The sequence below is a fragment of the Crocodylus porosus genome, unplaced genomic scaffold (assembly GCF_001723895.1).
Source record: "Crocodylus porosus isolate Cpor-Errol unplaced genomic scaffold, CroPor_comp1, whole genome shotgun sequence".
In the NCBI taxonomy this organism is placed as follows: domain Eukaryota; kingdom Metazoa; phylum Chordata; order Crocodylia; family Crocodylidae; genus Crocodylus; species Crocodylus porosus.
The window spans coordinates 98664338-98681865 of record NW_017728906.1 but is presented as its reverse complement, the minus strand read 5'-3'; the positions used below and the strand labels follow the sequence as shown (position 1 = coordinate 98681865).

General features: G+C 41.4%; 1 protein-coding gene across 1 annotated transcript in view; it reads right to left on the bottom strand.

Moving 5' to 3' along the window:
* The window catches only part of FAM155A (family with sequence similarity 155 member A), an 805264-nt gene that overhangs the window by 21729 nt on the left and 766007 nt on the right, over window positions 1-17528 (bottom strand). Inside the window, exon 2 of the mRNA XM_019529675.1 lies at window positions 6205-6376. Within this exon, the coding sequence (XP_019385220.1) occupies window positions 6205-6376 (172 nt within the window). The remainder of the gene's footprint in view (window positions 1-6204; window positions 6377-17528) is intronic.

Genomic DNA, 17528 nt, shown 5'->3' with positions numbered 1-17528 from the left:
AGCTGCACCAGAAAAAAAAAAAAAAGCTAGATAGAATTTAAAAAGGGGAACAAATCTATAATCACTATTGTTATAAACTATGAGGGTATGAATTGTGAGCACAAATTCAGTGTTATTGAATAACAAAGATGAGATATTCTGAAGGTCCATGTTCTTTGCAATTGCTAAAAACATTCAAGAGTCACAGCTCTATGGTTTTCAGGGTTTAATGCACAAAAGTACTCAGGTACCCTTTCTCCTTTCTTTACCAAAATGGTTTTCTAGTCATGAACTGGTTTCTCACTTCCCCAGAGATTCCAAGTAATATTTTTTTTTTGCACTTTACTCCCAGTGCAACTCAGTATAACCTACAATGGGAAAATCACTTTGAGGTAGGAAGATGCTCCAGCAATACACAGCCAGTGTATTTAGACTTTGTGCTGCTTCTGCTCCCTGCTGTCACTGTAGATGAGGAAAAGGTTTCCCAGGCCCTTGTGAATCTTCCCTATTATACTGGCTCCTTGAAGGAAGGAGCAGCTCATGCAATTTAGCACAAACCTTAGGTTATGTTAAATTATGCTGGGAGACGGGCTTAGTATACAGGTAGTATAGAACAGAGTGCATCTGGAGCTCCATACACATGGGGCTCTCAGTCATAAATGAAGATCTAATCCATCCATTTTCATGACCTAGGAACTGCATTGCTTAATCATTTTTGGAGAATGGAGAGAAGCAGTTTAAAATACACACAGATGGAAGTAGAGTGAGAAAATAGCTGAGAAATTATTTTGGATTGAGAAACTGTTTTCAGTTAGAATTGCCAGTGCTATATCTCTCTTTTCATTGTCAGGCTCTGCTAGGAAAAATCAAGTACCTGACATATCTTTCCCTACTAGTCCTCTGTGCTTTTTTCATTAGAAAATCCTGCTATAGAAAAGAAAGAAAAGTACCCTGTATTATAGTTTCTAGACAATGTTGCTCCTTATGTGGGTTTAGTGTTTATACATCTCATATTGGGAGAAAAAATATTATTTCTTCTAGTTTCAAACCAGTGATTCTAACTTTTTATTAGCTAATTTCCCACAGTCTCCCTCCACTAGATGTCTCCCCTCCTCTACCACAAGTCAAATCTCTTGGCATAATGTGATAATAAGGGTAAAAACATAGAGCAAGAGCAATTCACTTTCAGTGGTAAAATCCCCTCCATCGCTTCTTATCTAGGCACAATTAGAAATTAGAAATCAGCATCTAACTTTTATATTTACATACTGTGCTATGTGCTGTCTTGACACCATATAAAAATAGTAATCACCAATACTTTATTCACTTTCTTGGCTTTCACAATAGCAGTTAAACACAGGAGTCAATCAGTCCATCTTTCCAATAACCTACATCTCTAATGGACCATAGAGAAAGCAGCCTTTTACCATGGAGAAGAAAAAGAGAAATGTTGATTGTGCAACTCTTGTTTTTGAAACCTCATTAAAGAAAATTAGGAGCTCCAAAAGGTTGGAACATCTCATAGATAAATCATGCCATAAATAAAAGGATCCCTTTCTTCTTGGGACAAATTTAGTCTAATTAACTCTGCGCCACAGTTAGTCAAAATCCTGGATAGTAGAGGGAGGATACTGAAAAACAAATTTTCTAACAATTGATTACTAACACAATTAGATTCAGGATCTCCATAAATGTTACATCCAACATTTTGATAGACAACCTCCAGTCTTTTCTCATGTAAGATTCCATCACTATTGTGACGAGGAGAGTTGCTCAACCCATTTAAGCCAAATTTAACAGAGTGCAGGTTTGTGATAAGAGAAATCCTTGCTTGTGGAGTTCGCTCTTTTGTCTTGGTGGTGCCTCTGAGTTCAGGGAATAGATCCCACAAAGTGACTTAGGTTTGGTTTAGGCACTTCAATGCCACATGAGGTACTTGAGTAAGAAGCCTAGAGCCTCTGAATTTGTCACCCAACCCCCTGGAGATACAGTAAGCTCATTGATGCATATGATTTTTACAGTAAAATTTCCTATGCCTAAAGGTTTGCACCACAGGCACAATGTCCAAGGCTGGAAACAGATGTCACCTTTGTATTGCCATAAGATGTTTTATGGCAGTGCAAAGGCCAACCAAACAGACATCCATGCCCTTTGTTGGACCTCAAATGCTCAAAGTTTATGGCTGTGACATTGGTGGTATAAAACTATGCTGCTTTTTTTGTGATGGATGCCTGCTTCATGGGAGGAGAACACGGGCAGCCCAGAGCAGCAGGTGCTCCTGGGGCTTCAGGAGCTTGAGCCTGAGTACCCTAGGAATTCCTATTCATGAGGCATGCAGCCCCCAGACTGTCTGCCCAGCTTCTCTCATTTTCAGGGGCATGCTTCAGAAATGCCCTGGGCAAATATCATGCTGCTGTGACATGACTTGAGGAACACCTCTGCAAATGGGGAAACCCCAGGTTCTCCACTTGCAAACTTGGACCCTAGGAATCCCCTGGCAGGGAATTTGCCAGGTAGGGGTCTGCAAGCAAAGATATGGGTCTGTTTGCAGTTGTCCTAAAGGATTGGGCCACTGAAGCCTAGAGAGCAGCAGGGGCCTGACCTTGTGGGACAACGGGCAATGTCTGTGTCACCCAATGAACTGGATCAGCTGTACTGGGACACATCCCAGCACAGCTAATCCGGTTCATTTGGTGACATCTGTTTATAGCTTAGCTGGATGCAGGAATCAATACAGTTATGTTGGCAGGTGCACCACATTGACTAAATAGTAGGATCGGGCACAACTAGCCCAGGCAGAACTAAAGCAGCTATACCTCTTTTGGTAATCAAGTTAACTCAGTCCGAGCTCATACACCATGGAGACATGCCTATGACTAAAAAAAATCCCCAGTTTTCAGTTAAAAAAAAAAGAAGTAACCCCAAATCCACGTTTCTGTGATTAAAACGAAACACCACTATATCTATATCCATCATTTTAAACATGGAAAAATGTGGATTTGCGGTTACTTCTTTAAAACCAAAAAATGGGGATTTTTTTTTAATCAGAGAAAACCAGGATCCCTGGTGATCTGAACATTAGGTGTCCCTCCATCCACTGTCTCATAATAGAACGTGGGAGGAAAAAGAGCCAGCCTTCTTTTATAGCTGAAAGGTTTGGGGCCCCACCCTAGACGTAGGAGACCTGGGCTGAATTCCTTCCTCTTGTTTAGATTTAAATCCACACCTGTCTCAAGGTTGATTTAACTACCAGGTAATAGAGTATCTTAGGGTAGGGCACTGTTCTTTCCTAGGGAAGATATTCTACTTTATACAAATTAATTCACTGGTCAGAGAAGAGAATATGGATTGATAGTCTAGTGGTTATCCCACAACATAGAAGATATTGTTAAACTTCCTCTCAGACAGAGGCATGAATTAAAGATAGATATCCCAAGGCCTTGGTGAGTGCTCTAATCCCTTAGTTATATGAGAGAAGGAAACTATACATACTTAAATGCAACAAATACAAAAATAAGTGTATCCCCAAAGCAATATGTCTGTCATTAGGATGGGCAGGGCAAAATCTCTCTCCTTCCAACTATCACCATCTCCTCAGCTTTTTTACTGGCTACCTACAGCAGCTCCCTGCTCAGCTGGGTTTTATAAATTCCACCCTGAGACACGTAAATCTTCCCATGCATTGTATAGCAAACCTAAATATTGAACTCAAGGCTACAGATTTCCATGAGAGATGGGAGACTGAAAAGTTAGGTGTTGCAACGTTGAGTCAAAATTTGTTTGGTGAGTCTAGCTCCAAAATCCTGACCTTCAGAAAAGTTGATAAGCATCATTATTTATTTGAGACTGGCTTGAGAAAGGCATGTGCTGGACAAACGAAAAGTGGATACATATTTTCAAACTACATTGTGGGATGGATTGTAAGGAGTGCTTTAAAACTCAAACTTGCTCAATGTCTTACCTATAATTTGGGCTTCCTTATCTTAAATTGCAGCAAAAATGCAATTGAAAACAAAACTGCTATTTTTCCTTACATATTCCATGCAATCATTGTCTGTCTTCATGAAATGGGAGTTCCTGAATTCTTGGGATAAGACTAACTCTTCTGCCAGATACTATTTAAAAAAACTTGGTATCAGAATTCCCCAAATTCCTAAAATGTACCAAATATTATGCCAGAGATTTTACAAAACAACCTACCAGTTAAAAGACAATGTTTTCTATGTAGTGCATAGGATTACCATGTCCTGTTCTTCACTGTGCCATAGAATCACCATGTGATGAAGTCAAACAATTTAAGATCAAATGTTCATAGGAAGATTATAATTTAGGGACCCTCAATATTTGGTGGAAAACTTTAGACAATTGGTCCAGATGCCACAAAAGCATTTTGATGTCTAACTACTGTTTCCCACTTTATTAAAATGAGCCCAACATCTAAAAATACTTTGATATTCACGGGTGCTAAGCATCTGCATCCCTTTGTGACCTTAACTGAAAGTTTGGGTGATAATCATCAATAAGTATTAAGGAAATGAGCTACCCAAAAAGACAATTTTACAAATTGGTGCTTTTATATTTCTGTGTTTATACATCCATCTATAAAACTCTTGTTCCATTATGGTGGTATAGGATAAATTTAGTTCAAACCTGCAAAGTCTCCCAATCCTTCCTTACAGTATCTTGCTATCCAAATAAAAGTTTAGGTATATCTTCCCCACATCCAACTGGTAGACCTTCATTGTAATACAGATTTTTCCAAAACTGGGATGAAGCTATTAATACTATTTGTTTATGGATTCTAATACTAGTTTTCCAGAGACAAAACAACAGATATTAACTATGCTTAGTTTGAAGGATCCAGAGCTTGGAGCTCTTAGAGAGGTGGCTGGCATAAAAAAATCTGTCTGGAAGAATGTGTTTCACTGTATAAGAAAAATAGAAAATATAAGAATCCAGAGCCATAGGGTCTGTATGAAAGTTGGTACATAACAAAGCTTGGCAGTATGTGCTACAATCAGAAAATAGAGGGAACTGATTTTTAAGATCTGGCTTCTAGGCATCCAGATCTCATGGCCATCATTCTTAGCTGTTTCAACCCACTGATTTTTTGATACATCTCAGAATTTATGAAATGTTCCTGTCAAGCTACTAAAATGAAAACGGTAAACACATTGTTTCAGTGATGAAAGTGGTAAGCTATATAAAACAATAGTAACTCTAGTAATATAATCTTGTTAAAAACGTACATAAAGTAACTGAAGACAAAGAGACACAGATTGGGCAGATGGGAAGAGCCCATTGGGAAAGAGCTGCTCCATGGCACCAAAGCCTGTAGAAGCTCTTCTATTCCAAACCCTCCAGGCTCTGAAGTTCAGGCAGGACTATAGGAAGTGAAGGCCTGGATGTGTCCTTTGGGGAATGATCCTGTTTATCTTCCATGGAAGTTACTGCTGGAATGAAGTACATTCATTCCCAAACACACCATTCATGAATCGTACATTTGCAAGGGGAGGTCATCAAGACCATATCATGGGCGAACGATGCTCGTTGTGAGTAGGAAGGGCCTAAGTCTCTCATGGAGGGTCCTGAAGTGCTGAGAGCAGAGTTCCATCTAAACCCAAACTTCCCTAAGGTAGGGTGTGCACATTCCTCCAAATCCCTCTAACAGCAAACCTTTTTGAGTTCTTTGTTGTGTTTTGGGTCCTTTGAGCCCTTTGATCCCAACAGGGAGGTATGAAATAACCCATGGACTTTATCATAACACTGTTCCTGTAAAAGTTGGTACTAGGGCATGAATAAATTACAAAGGTAGGTCAGCCATATTTTTAAATGTGCAGTAGACACATTGTTTAAGGGCATATGGAAAACAGGTGTTGCAAAAACCAGCTTCACAGCTCTAATCGCAATTTTCTCTGAAATAACTTAGTATTGTATAACTCTGAATTACCTTTTCTCAATCAAATTATTAAGTATAACACATGGTCAGAAGCATTTTTTCTATGAGAACTGTGCTTTTGTAAAGTTAATTACTAAGGTCACAGATAAGCTAGAGAAAATGAAGCATTGAAAGTATTGATTTAACTATTAAAACCTTTGGGCAATTATTTGATGAAGAATGCCTTCAGGCTCTCTTAGTTAAAACTATTGGAAAAAAAAGCTGAACTCTTCTTCAAGGTTAAGTTTAGAATGAGAACTAGTGAGATGTGCTAATCTGCACTGTACCTGTACAGATGAAACTTGATAGTCCTCCATAGATGACATCATCATTGTCTGGTAATATAAATGGACACCTTGTCTGAACCTCCAAACAGTATTGCTTGCAAGGAATTCTGTTGCTGCAGTGAAACTGTGTGACTTCAAAATACTGGGAACAGAGCCAGGCTTTGTAGACAGCCTAGAAAAAGAGAAGAATCAAAAGTATACATGGATGACAATAGCACCGTCATTATTAGAAGTACATACTATACAACACACCTATGTTAATGCTGCTGCTTCACACAAGTGTTAAGAGAATATCCCCTGAGTAAGATAAACTCATATCTTTACCCTCCCACTTTGGATCAGAAGACCCCAACGAAGTCATCTAAAATTACTGTGTTTAAAAATATAAACTGTCACTGCAGCATGGTTGGATTAATATAATTCCTTCATCTTAAATTTTCTAGAGTTGTATTCTATGATGCAGCTCTTAGACATGTATGAAATATTGTACTTTGACAGATAAGTGAGATCCTATGCACAGTTAGAACTGATCTGGAAGAAGCACAGGAGATAAAAAAAACCACAGTAAGGAATTTCCAGCTGAAATTTATTTAGTGTAATCAGACTTGTTTACTCTTTGTATTGTTACCATGTGGAGCAAAGCTTTCAGGTCACAGTAGATGGTGCTGCTCTCTCTCAAATGAAACCCTTGTCCAGCCTATAGCACTAGAAAGCACATTAGGGTGTTTGGATAACAATAGCCATGAAGTAGGAGCTAAATCTATAAACAGTCAGAGAGAACATTCACATCTGGAACCAGATTTACCATAGTAAAGACTCTAGCAGCTGAGGTGGAGCACCCTACAGAAACAAATGTCATTAAAAAAAATCAAAGAAGCAAATATTTTTAAAGGAAATAAATGAATTGTGCCTGGTTTTTTTTGTCTTTCTTAACAGAAGATGACATTCATAATTTTAATTTAACTCCATTTGCCATTGAAGTGCTTCACAAGTGATCATTCAGAAAATGCAGAAGTTGAATTTGTTGAACATTAAGCAGTCACAGTGGGGAAACACCTACGTAACTGAGTTCAACAGCAATTTCCTGTTTTTCTAATACATTTTCCCCCACTAACCTATTTTGAAGTGCATTGTTTAAGGTTTTTATTATGTAGGATTCTTGATCATGAAAATTTCCATTCATGTATTCATTCCAAAATTTTTGAAGACCATTCCAAAATATTTTTCTTAGGATCCTATGAAAAGTTTAAAACTGCATTTCTTTTTTTATAGGCTGAAAAATAATATAGTTAGCTGATTATTTTCCCTCTTGTTATACATACTTTGAATAAAAACAGAAAATGATTAAAAATTTAAAGCACTGAAAATTCAACAACTGATATTTGAAAGGGACAATTTACTGAAGGTGTTGGTTTAATTTCAGAATGTTTCATTTTATCAGCTGTAGTTTTTATTTGTGTCAGGAAAAGTTTAAGTTATGCAATTAATTCCAGGGCAGCAGTTCTAGCACCATAAAGCCATTATTTTAGCTTATTTGCAATGGCAGCAGGTACAGCCCAGGTTGTTAAGTGACAAACTGAAAACATTATCACTAATCTGTCCTTTATGATTGCCCCTTTGTCACAGCTTTTACCTATTGCGTAGTGAAGAAAAATATATTCCCTTATCAATTCAATTTTAATTTCTTGCATACAGTTAGTATTTGTGAAAAATGATTAACAAGGCAGCCAACCAAGTGAGGTGTTTATTCATTCTTAAACTTTTAAATTACAAATGTAATATCAAATTATTAAAAAATGTTGAATATGTGTAGTATTGAATATTGACTATGTACTCTTGTGCTTTCAGTGGTTTGACTGATCTAAACCCATATATTGACCCTCCAGGGTATGATAAAATGATGTATTACGGTTCTGCTTGTAATTTCTGGTGAAGCGTAGTCTGTTGGTTGGAAAAGGAAGCTTGGCGCTCATAAAGGGCATATTTTGACAAATCATTTACTTCCCTATGTCTCATTCTTGCTCATCTGTAACATGCACCATACCCTCAGTGTCTGACACATTTACACATTAAAAATATGAGCAATCCCAGGATAAAAGCTGCTATGTGAATCTTCTATAAATATCTATATAGGTTTTTGGACAGTGAAGTATGCAGTATAGACTACTGGGCAGTAAATAACATGTAATGCTCCATCTATGTTTAAGAAGGATTAGAGGTGAACAGTATTCAGAAGCTGGAGCAGCTACATTTAATCTGCACAGGGTGATTACATGTAATTTATGACCAACTTTAGTATCTGTTGTCAGGTCACATATGTCATTCTACAGTTCATATCCCTTCATCAATTTTTAGGCTTTCTCCATACAATGAAGTTGTTGTACCTTGCTTTTAAAATTTGTGTCTAACCCTTTCAAATTTCATTTCTTGTAATTTTTATTCAGACCCTCCCATTCCATCTCCTGTCTGGTGTTTGTTACATTTTCTCTCCTACCTGCTGTAAATTTGGGTTGGGAACATTGCCTTTTTATTTGGGGCTCTTGGCTCTGGTACTTTTGCCCTTCTTAGTCAACCAAAGTCCAGATTTGATGATATTCAGATCTTGCTGCAGGTTCATCTATTCTGCCTGATTCCTCTGATGGCTGGTTTGAAGGGATATAGTCCTAAGGATAGGAATGAGTACTATGCACTGTCAGTCAGTGATTTCCTATTTTTGGTATGGTTCTATCTAAAATTATATTACTTTTGCTTCTATACAGTCTAAACTGTTGAGAATTTCAATAGGTCTGTGATATATGTAAACAAAAAATCAAATATTGTTATACCTGATTATTATTCCTATCTCAAGGAATACCAATTGCCACAGAATTAATAGGGGAAACCATTTAAATAGCCATACTTACCAAAACAGACTGTGGTCAGAGATAATCCCCAGCCTAGAGGCCCATGCACTAGCATGTTGAAACATACCAGTTTCTATAGCCAATGGTATATCAGAGTGTAAAAATGGCTAATACCACATCTGGAAAAATCCCAGAGCAAGGCTTGTGTTTACACCTGTGGAACTTTCTAGTGAGCTGCTGAAACTACTGTGCCCTACTAGAGAAAAAGCCTCATCCAAAGTACTATTTATAGTTTCATAGCTTCATAACTGGTAGGGTTCAAAGGGACCTGAGCAGATCATCAAGTCCAACCCCTTGCCATGGGCAGGAAAGGATGCTGGGAACAAACGACCCGGGCTAGGTGATTTTCTAGCCTCTTTCTGAAGACCCCGAGGGTAGAAGCAAGCACCGCTTCTCTTGGAAGTTGGTTCCAGATCCTAGCCACCCTGACTGTGAAGTAGCGCCTCCTGATATCTAGCCTGAATCTACTCTCCGTCAATTTATGGCTGTTGTTCCTCGTTACTCCTGGTAATGCTCGGGGGAACAGGGACTCCTCCATAGCCTGTTGGTCCCCCTTAGCCAGTTTGTAGATAGCCACCAGATCCCCTCTCAGCCTTCTCTTGTGGAGGCTGAACAGGTTCAGGTCCTGTAGCCTCTGCTCATAGGGCCTGCTTTGCTGCCCCCGATCATGCGGGTGGCCCTCCTCTGGACCCTCTCCATGCTGCCCACATCCCTCCTGAAGTGCGGCACCCAGAACTAGGCGCAGTACTCCAGCTGTGGCCTGACCAGTGCCGCACAGAGGGGGATGATCACTTCCTTGGACGTCCTCGTGATGCATCTATGGATGCATGACAGGGTGTGGTTGGCCTTCCTGATTGCATCGCCACATTGGCGGCCCATGTTCATTTTGGAATCAACAGTGATTCCAAGATCCTTTTCGGCCTCTGTGCTGATGAGAAGAGAGTTCCCCAGCCTGTAGGTATGGTGCGGGTTCTTATTCCCCAGGTGCAGCCCCTTGCACTTGTCAGTATTGAATCCCATCCTGTTCTCATCTGCCCACCCCTGTAACCTGTCTAGATCTAGCTGTAGCCTGTTCCTCTCCTGCAGTGTGCCCACTTCTCCCCACATCTTAGTGTCATCCATGAATTTGAACAGGGTGCTTTTCATCCCCTTGTCCAAGTCACTGATGAAGATGTTGAACAGTGCGGGCCTGAGGACCAAGCCCTGCAGAACCCCACTGCCCACATCCCTCTAAGCTGAAAAAGACCTGCCCACCACCACTGTCTGGGTGCAGCCCTCCAGCCGATTTGTGACCCATCTGACTGTGTAGGCATCGACGCCACAGTCATCTAATTTTTTAACGAGAATGGGGTGAGCTAGTTTTTGGGAAACTAGCTTTAAATGCCTTTGTCAAGCTCTTGCAAGATATTATAGCTCTTCACAGATTGTAACACCTAAATCCAAGAGCTTTCCCTTAGTTACAATACCAAACCTCCAAATCTTCAAGGGAGTAATCTACTATTTGTCTTACTCTCGTAGCACTTGTTTTTAAGACAATTTTTCATTAAAACTCATCATAAGCTACTTCCACAGAGGACTATATTCTGTAAATGGGATGCAAACAGAAGTCAATTAAGGAAGTAGCCACTGTAGATAATATTCTTTCAGTTATACTGAAACACACTTAAATGAAAGAAACAATTGAATGATAGATGACAGTTCCACTGAGTAAACATATTTGCTAGATGTTTCTGTTACTTAACTAGTAATTTCAGTGTTTATTTAAACTATCATTTAAATGGTCAAATTGTGGTTTAAAAGATCAGACTTCATTAAAATGAGTGGAGAGTGCTCCTAATACTTTTAGGACAATTATTTCAGTTGCTCTGTTTACAATGTCAGTAACAATACCTCAGATGATCTTATCAAGATTATTAATGCAAACAGAAAATCTAGCAATTAGGGATAGGTGAACCTGAAACAGATCTTCAAATAGATATACTTGATTTGAGCAATATATTAGTAATGGGCCCAATCCAGAAATATGATAAGCATTTTCAAGTTCCAATGAACTCAGTGTATAATTCAGGTGTTCAGTAGCACTCAGAATTTGGGATATAGTTCAACTTCTGTTAAAGGTAATAGGAAACTTTCCATTGATTTCAGTGGGTGTTTCATTGGTCTATTAGCACTGCTTTCATATTTGAAGCTTACTTTTCATGAACTGCCTACGCCAAATTCTGTTCCACCTTGCAGGCACACAAGTGTGATTTTATTCTATTTTGCTCAAGTCCCTGTTGAAAAAGAAAGTATGTGGGTCCTTTTCTCCATGTTGCTTTTTTGTGACTACCGTAAGAGCCAGATAATGGATGAAATGGGATGAAATATGGATTTTCAGGGTTTTGAACAGGACGGAATAGGATTGCAGTCTTCTGCCTAAGTTCACTTAGGGTAGAAACATGTTGCTGAACAGAAGCAGATCAGCTATGGCAGGACATGACCCCCATCCCACCGCTCCCCTGCCCAATTCTGGGAGATTCCCTATGCTGACTGGTGCCTCATGAGGAAGCATGGGTCTGTGTGGGCCATGCTGTGGAGCAGCTCAGCCCAGCATGGGAGCTGGAGAATCCCTGCCTTTACATGGGGAACTGAATTAACTGGTGCCTCTGCCTGAATTCCTGGCAAGGAGGTACAGGGTGATGGAGATTCTTGTGTTCCTGGGTCAGGACCCAGGCTGGTTTGTGCTTCAGGAAGAGGTATGGATCAGCATGGGTCCCCTCATGCCTCCTCACTGGGACCTGCACTAAGTCCCACACTGACCCAGAGGCATGGACAAGTTCTGGCATGGAGGCATGGAGCTCCAGGAATTCCCTGGTCCCCACACCCCTTTGCACCTCCTTGCTGGAACCCATGCTGACTCATGCTTCACATAGAGGCTCAGGTCAGTGTGGATCCTGGCATGGAGTAGCATGGAGTGATGTAGGAGCCAGGTAATCCCTGATGTCCTCTGCTTCCTTGGGGGATCCTGTGCTGATCCATGACTCATGCAAAGGTACCGGGTGCTGCACAGGAGGTAGGTAATTCCTGGTCTCCTGTTCCTTCATACCAGAACCCATGTTTCATGCAGAGATACATGTCAGTGCAGGTCCCTGTATGAAAGCAAGGGGCACTTGGGATTACCTGGTTCTCACACACCTTTTCCTTGGGCCTCCCCACCTTGCTAGGAACTATCTCTCCACATGAGGTATATAGCATGTGCAGGATTGGGCCCTTAAAGCCCCTGGAGCATGTGTCTAGTATGGCAAGAGAGTTCGGGTAGCTCTGAACTGCCAGTACTCTCCCAACACACAGCAAATAGATGTCAGCTGCAATAAAGAAGCAGACTTTATTAGTACTTTTTATCTCCCCATTGCTGTGGCATGACAAAAAGTAGGAACATTTTTTTCTCAGCATTTGTGGCTCCATAAAAAATGTTATGGAGGCACAAATGAGATGTTAACCAATGTCTGTTTCTATCCTTAGATGCATAATAGTTTGAATAGAATCTGGCTGCTTGTATCGAATAAAAGGAAACAAAATTGCATGTGTTAAGGTTTGCTTGTAAAATTGTTGTTACTTTTGCTGCTAGAAATGGAAAAACAATAATTTATTTCAAACTCAGAAAGACTGTAGATTCTAAACGTGATTAAAAAAAATAGAACTGTTTAAATTACACAGTAGGAAATACCTGTGGGAAGGGAAGGACTTAAGTGCTGCCTTAGAGGTTGTTGACCCTAAACCCTCTCTTATGAAGAATGAGGAAGGCATCCTGTCCCTCCCATTACAGCTAATAGCCCAGTGGTTGGGGTACTTTTTCTAACTCCCAACAGTATGTCCACCCAGGCCCCCAGCCCTAAATTCTTAAATTGGGCAGCACCTCATATCTAGCTCACCTGCAGGTACTACATCACACATGCACGTACACATAAATCATAGGGGCTTGTTACATAGTAATTTTAGGTGTCTTCTTAGCCCTGGGATCAGCTGCACATGAACACCTTTAAATGGCTTAATGCACTCATTGTTCATCTTAAAGTTATGCCAGTTCAGGGCAGGGTTATCTCTAATCTACCTAATTTTGCTTTTATTCTATTAAGGTGTGGCCAATTCCCAAACCTATTCTTCAACATCCTGGGATGCAGTGGGTGAGGGGGGATGCCAAGGCACAGTGGGGCTGGGCATGGCACCTCATTCCCTCTCCTTCCCCAGGGTTCTCAGACACAGTGTAGCCCTGGAGCACCCAGAAGCTATGGTGCCTCCCACCATTGCCTGGATGAGCTCCCTGTACCCATCAATGGTGGTGTTGGGGGCTGAGCTCTGGAGAAAAAAAGAATAAGCCCCACCCCCAACCCCGTGCCACTTCTGGCTGGGCTGCCAGGCACCTGGGTGTCATCTGAACGTCAAGAGGCCTAATCCTTTTTTTCTATGAAACTCAGGCAGCAAGCGGCTGGCTGGCTTTCCAGCCTGGCCAGTGACAGCATGGAGGTGGGGGAGAAGGAAGGGAGAAAGGGCTCCAGAGGAAAAAAGGATCAGCTCCCTCAGAGCTCAAACAATTAACTGGTCCAGCTAAACTACTTTAGCTTTGAGGATGTCAGTGGTGTTTAAATCATGGAGTGATGAACCAAAAATGATAGAAACGTACTTAAATATATTTGAAGATCTGGGACTAAGCAACATGGAATTAATACTATGTGAAGGATATCTTTAGCTAAAGTATTAGAAACCTGTGTTTTTGGATTTGAAATATAGGTGATTCTCCTAGTACAGTGACACTCAACCAGGCTGCTGTGGTATGGGTATCATACAATATTAGGTGTGCAAGTACATACACATGATTGATGAAATAAACTCAGACATTTCAAATAGAAATCTATAGTGTCAAAAGCCTTCTGATCTGTTGTGGTCTTTCTGAGTTCTGTGCAACAGAATTACTCTATTATCTTTCCATAGTCAAAAAATGAGTGAAAGCTAAGAGCTGGAATTTTCCGAAGGGTGCCTTGAGTCTGCCATTGGGTATCTTGAGTTTAAAAAGGTTGGATTCATTTTAACTTCTGCTTGGTTTATTTTATCTTCCAACCATGTAGTTTAGTTTTCAGATAGTTATGTATTTCTTGATTTTATGAATTCCTAAACCTTTAGAGATCACAGTATTCGGTATTTAGTTTTGCCTGGAAGTAGGCACATCATAACAATTTGTAGCCCAGGTGTACTTGGGTATGTACTCCTCTTCTCTAATTTAAGGGAATTGTTACCTGGCAGGTGTGCTGGGGGGAGACTGCAGGCCACTCACAGTTTCCCTCCATTCCTATAGAACCAGGCTAGGACAGTCAGGGGACTTAACTATACACAAATTTATTTACATTAGCTTATCACAAGGAAAAGAAACATGGATATAAACATACACACACACATATATATATTTATATATATGATATGCAGGTAAATAACATAAACAGTAACCTCTGGATAAATGCTATATAATCTTATGCCAGGGCTCCAGATACAGGCAAGTTACAGACAAGTAGTAGCAGAAGATTCCAACCAGGGTCTACAGTAGGGAGCTCATATAACAACAAACACTATGGCAATGAACCACAAACCAAGGCACTCAAAACAACACAATATGAGGCGCTATTTACACAATATAAGGCACACAGACACAATTTAGTACCTCATGCTTAGGGGATGGAGCACCCCAGAGCCCCCTAGATATGCAGGCCCCAACAACACTTTTGAGGGGAGAAAGGATCCCTAGAGCTCCCAGCCCTTGGGGGCCCTAGTCAGGATGCTTCCCAAAATAGCCCACCCAGAAGGCCTGGCTGAGGTGTTCCCTCCCCTTTGGGAACCCCTTTTCCCTGGTAATTCATGACTCCAGGGCCTCATGGGTGGTCAGCATCTCCTCAGCCAAGCTGCTTCCCTGAGAACCATCACATGCTCCCAGAGGCTCTGCCTTCTACTCAGGTTGGGGGACCTGGGCCACCTTGCATTATCCCAGGGCATCAGTCTGGTTTGGACCCACCATGCAGCTAAGCCTGGACTGAGCCCTGGGTGGAGACCTGAGTCATCTCAAGTGGCTCCCAGGGCTCCATTCCCTTGGGGACCTGCCATGCAGCATCTCTTGCACAAAGTTCCCAGCCTTGTGCCGGGGTTAGAGACCCGAGCCACTTCAAGAGGCTCCCAGGATCTCTGTCCCACTAGGACCCTCCATGTAGTGCTGCCTGCACTGAATGGGGGTTGGAGACCCCGAGCTGCCTTGTGCAGTTCCCAGGGTCTTGCTGTCATGCACTGCTCATGCACTGAATGGAGGTTGTGGCTGCCTGCTGATCTCACCCCATCGAGGGGTCTTTGGGCTCTTCAGGGCAATGGCATAGGCTCCTGCTGGCCAGCTCTAGCCAGCTCTTCTCTTACCCTGTCCTCTTCTTCATCTCTTGATGCTGATGACACTCCCCTTGTACTGGACACACTGTTCTTTTATCCCCTCTGGAGGCTCCACCAGACCAATCAGGAAGAGGAGAGGTGCAGTCCTATCTCTTTGCCTTGACCCAACAAGGTAGGGGCAAGGCAAGCTCTTCCCTTGGCATCTTCTGATTGGTGGGAATTGCCCGCCAATCACACTGAAGCTCTACAAGCCCAGGATACCAGACTGTCATCAGCAAGCCTGCCACAAATTTATAAGTGCATCTATGTGGCATAATTGAGTGCTGTGCTGAGGTATCTAAGGTGGGCTTGGGGGAAGTAGGAAGGGTGTTGGAAATATTGTAAGTATGTTAATGTGGTACACTGCCTTGACTAATATAGTCTCCTCATTGGGGCTAATATAAACTAGTTGGGTTACTGTGAAAATGCAGCTTCTAATATCCCCGTATAGCATTATTTTGTGACATGCCCTCTGTACAAACTATCAATAACAAATTATCAATAATAAAATATGTTGAACAGCATGCTGTATATGCAAATCAACATGGCACAGGGTGATCAGTGGAGTCCCCCAGGACTCAGTATTTGGGCCAGTACGCTTTCACATCTTCATCAATGATCTGGATTCAGGAGTCAGATCAGATATGAACTGGCCAAATTCACGGATGATACCAAAATATGGGGGAGGGTGGTCATACTGCAGGACAGGCTGGGGATACAGGCCAACTTGGACACACTCTCAAGGGGGGGCCAACCGAAACCTGATGGCCTTCAGTGTAGAGAATTGTAAGGTGCTGCACCTTGGTAGGAAGAACCCTCAACATGCTTACAGAATCAGCAGTACTACACTCACTAGCACCACACCTGAAATGGACTTGGGGGTCTTGATTGACCACAGGATGAATATGAGCCACCAATGCGATGCTGTGGCTGGTAAAGCAAACCAAACTCCAGCATGCATCCATTGATGCATCATAAGCAAAACCAGAAAAGTCATCCTCTTGCTTTACTTGGCCCTGGTGAGATTGCAGCTGGAGTATTGTAACCAGTATTGCCCCCCCCCACTTCAGGAAGGATGTGAAGAAGGTTGAGAGAGTCTGGAGGAGAGCCACTCATATGATCCAAGGCCCAGAGGGAAGGCCGTACAAGGAGAGGCTGAGGGACTTGGGACTCTTCAGTCTGGAGAAGAGAAGGTTCAGGGGGGACTTGATGGCGGCCTACAACTACATAAGGGGGGGTACATCAGGACCTGGGAGAACAGCTGTTCACCAGAGCTTCCCAGGGGATAATAAGGTCTAATGGCCATAAACTCCAGGAAGGCCAATTTAGACTAGACATAGGTTTTTTATGGTCCAGGGTCTGGAACAAACTCCCCCCAGAAGTGGTGCAAGCACCAACTCTGGACTCTTTCAAAAAAACAGGTGGATATATTTCTTGTGGGGTCACTTGATCCCAGCTGACTTCCTGCCTATGGCAGGGGAGCTGGACCTGATGATCTCATGAGGTCCCTTCCAGCCCCTAATGTCTATGAAATCTATGTAACTATATATCGATAGATATCTGTTTGCCTTTTTTGGTGTGGTGGGAGACTTTTGGGACTAAGCCAACAATTCATATACACGGTAAATGCTTCTTTTAACTGTTATTTTGCATAATAAAATCACTTAAAAATATTAGTTACACTTAATTGTTAATATTTTCCCATACAGTTTTTGTGAGTGTACCATTTGGAATGCATTTGTGGGATGAATACTATATGTGGGTAAAATTGTGTTATGTAACCATTAAACTGCTATAGCAAATGCACAGATTCATACATGTTTTGTACAGTAAATACTGCAACAATTTTATTCACTGATAATTCTAGGATAAATTATTTATTATCATCATTTTGGGGACAATTTTCTCTCCTCTCTCTGCCTGTCCCCTATGCTTCCCAGTACGCCAGCCTGCTTTTTTCATTTTCTAATTCAAAATCCCTTCTGA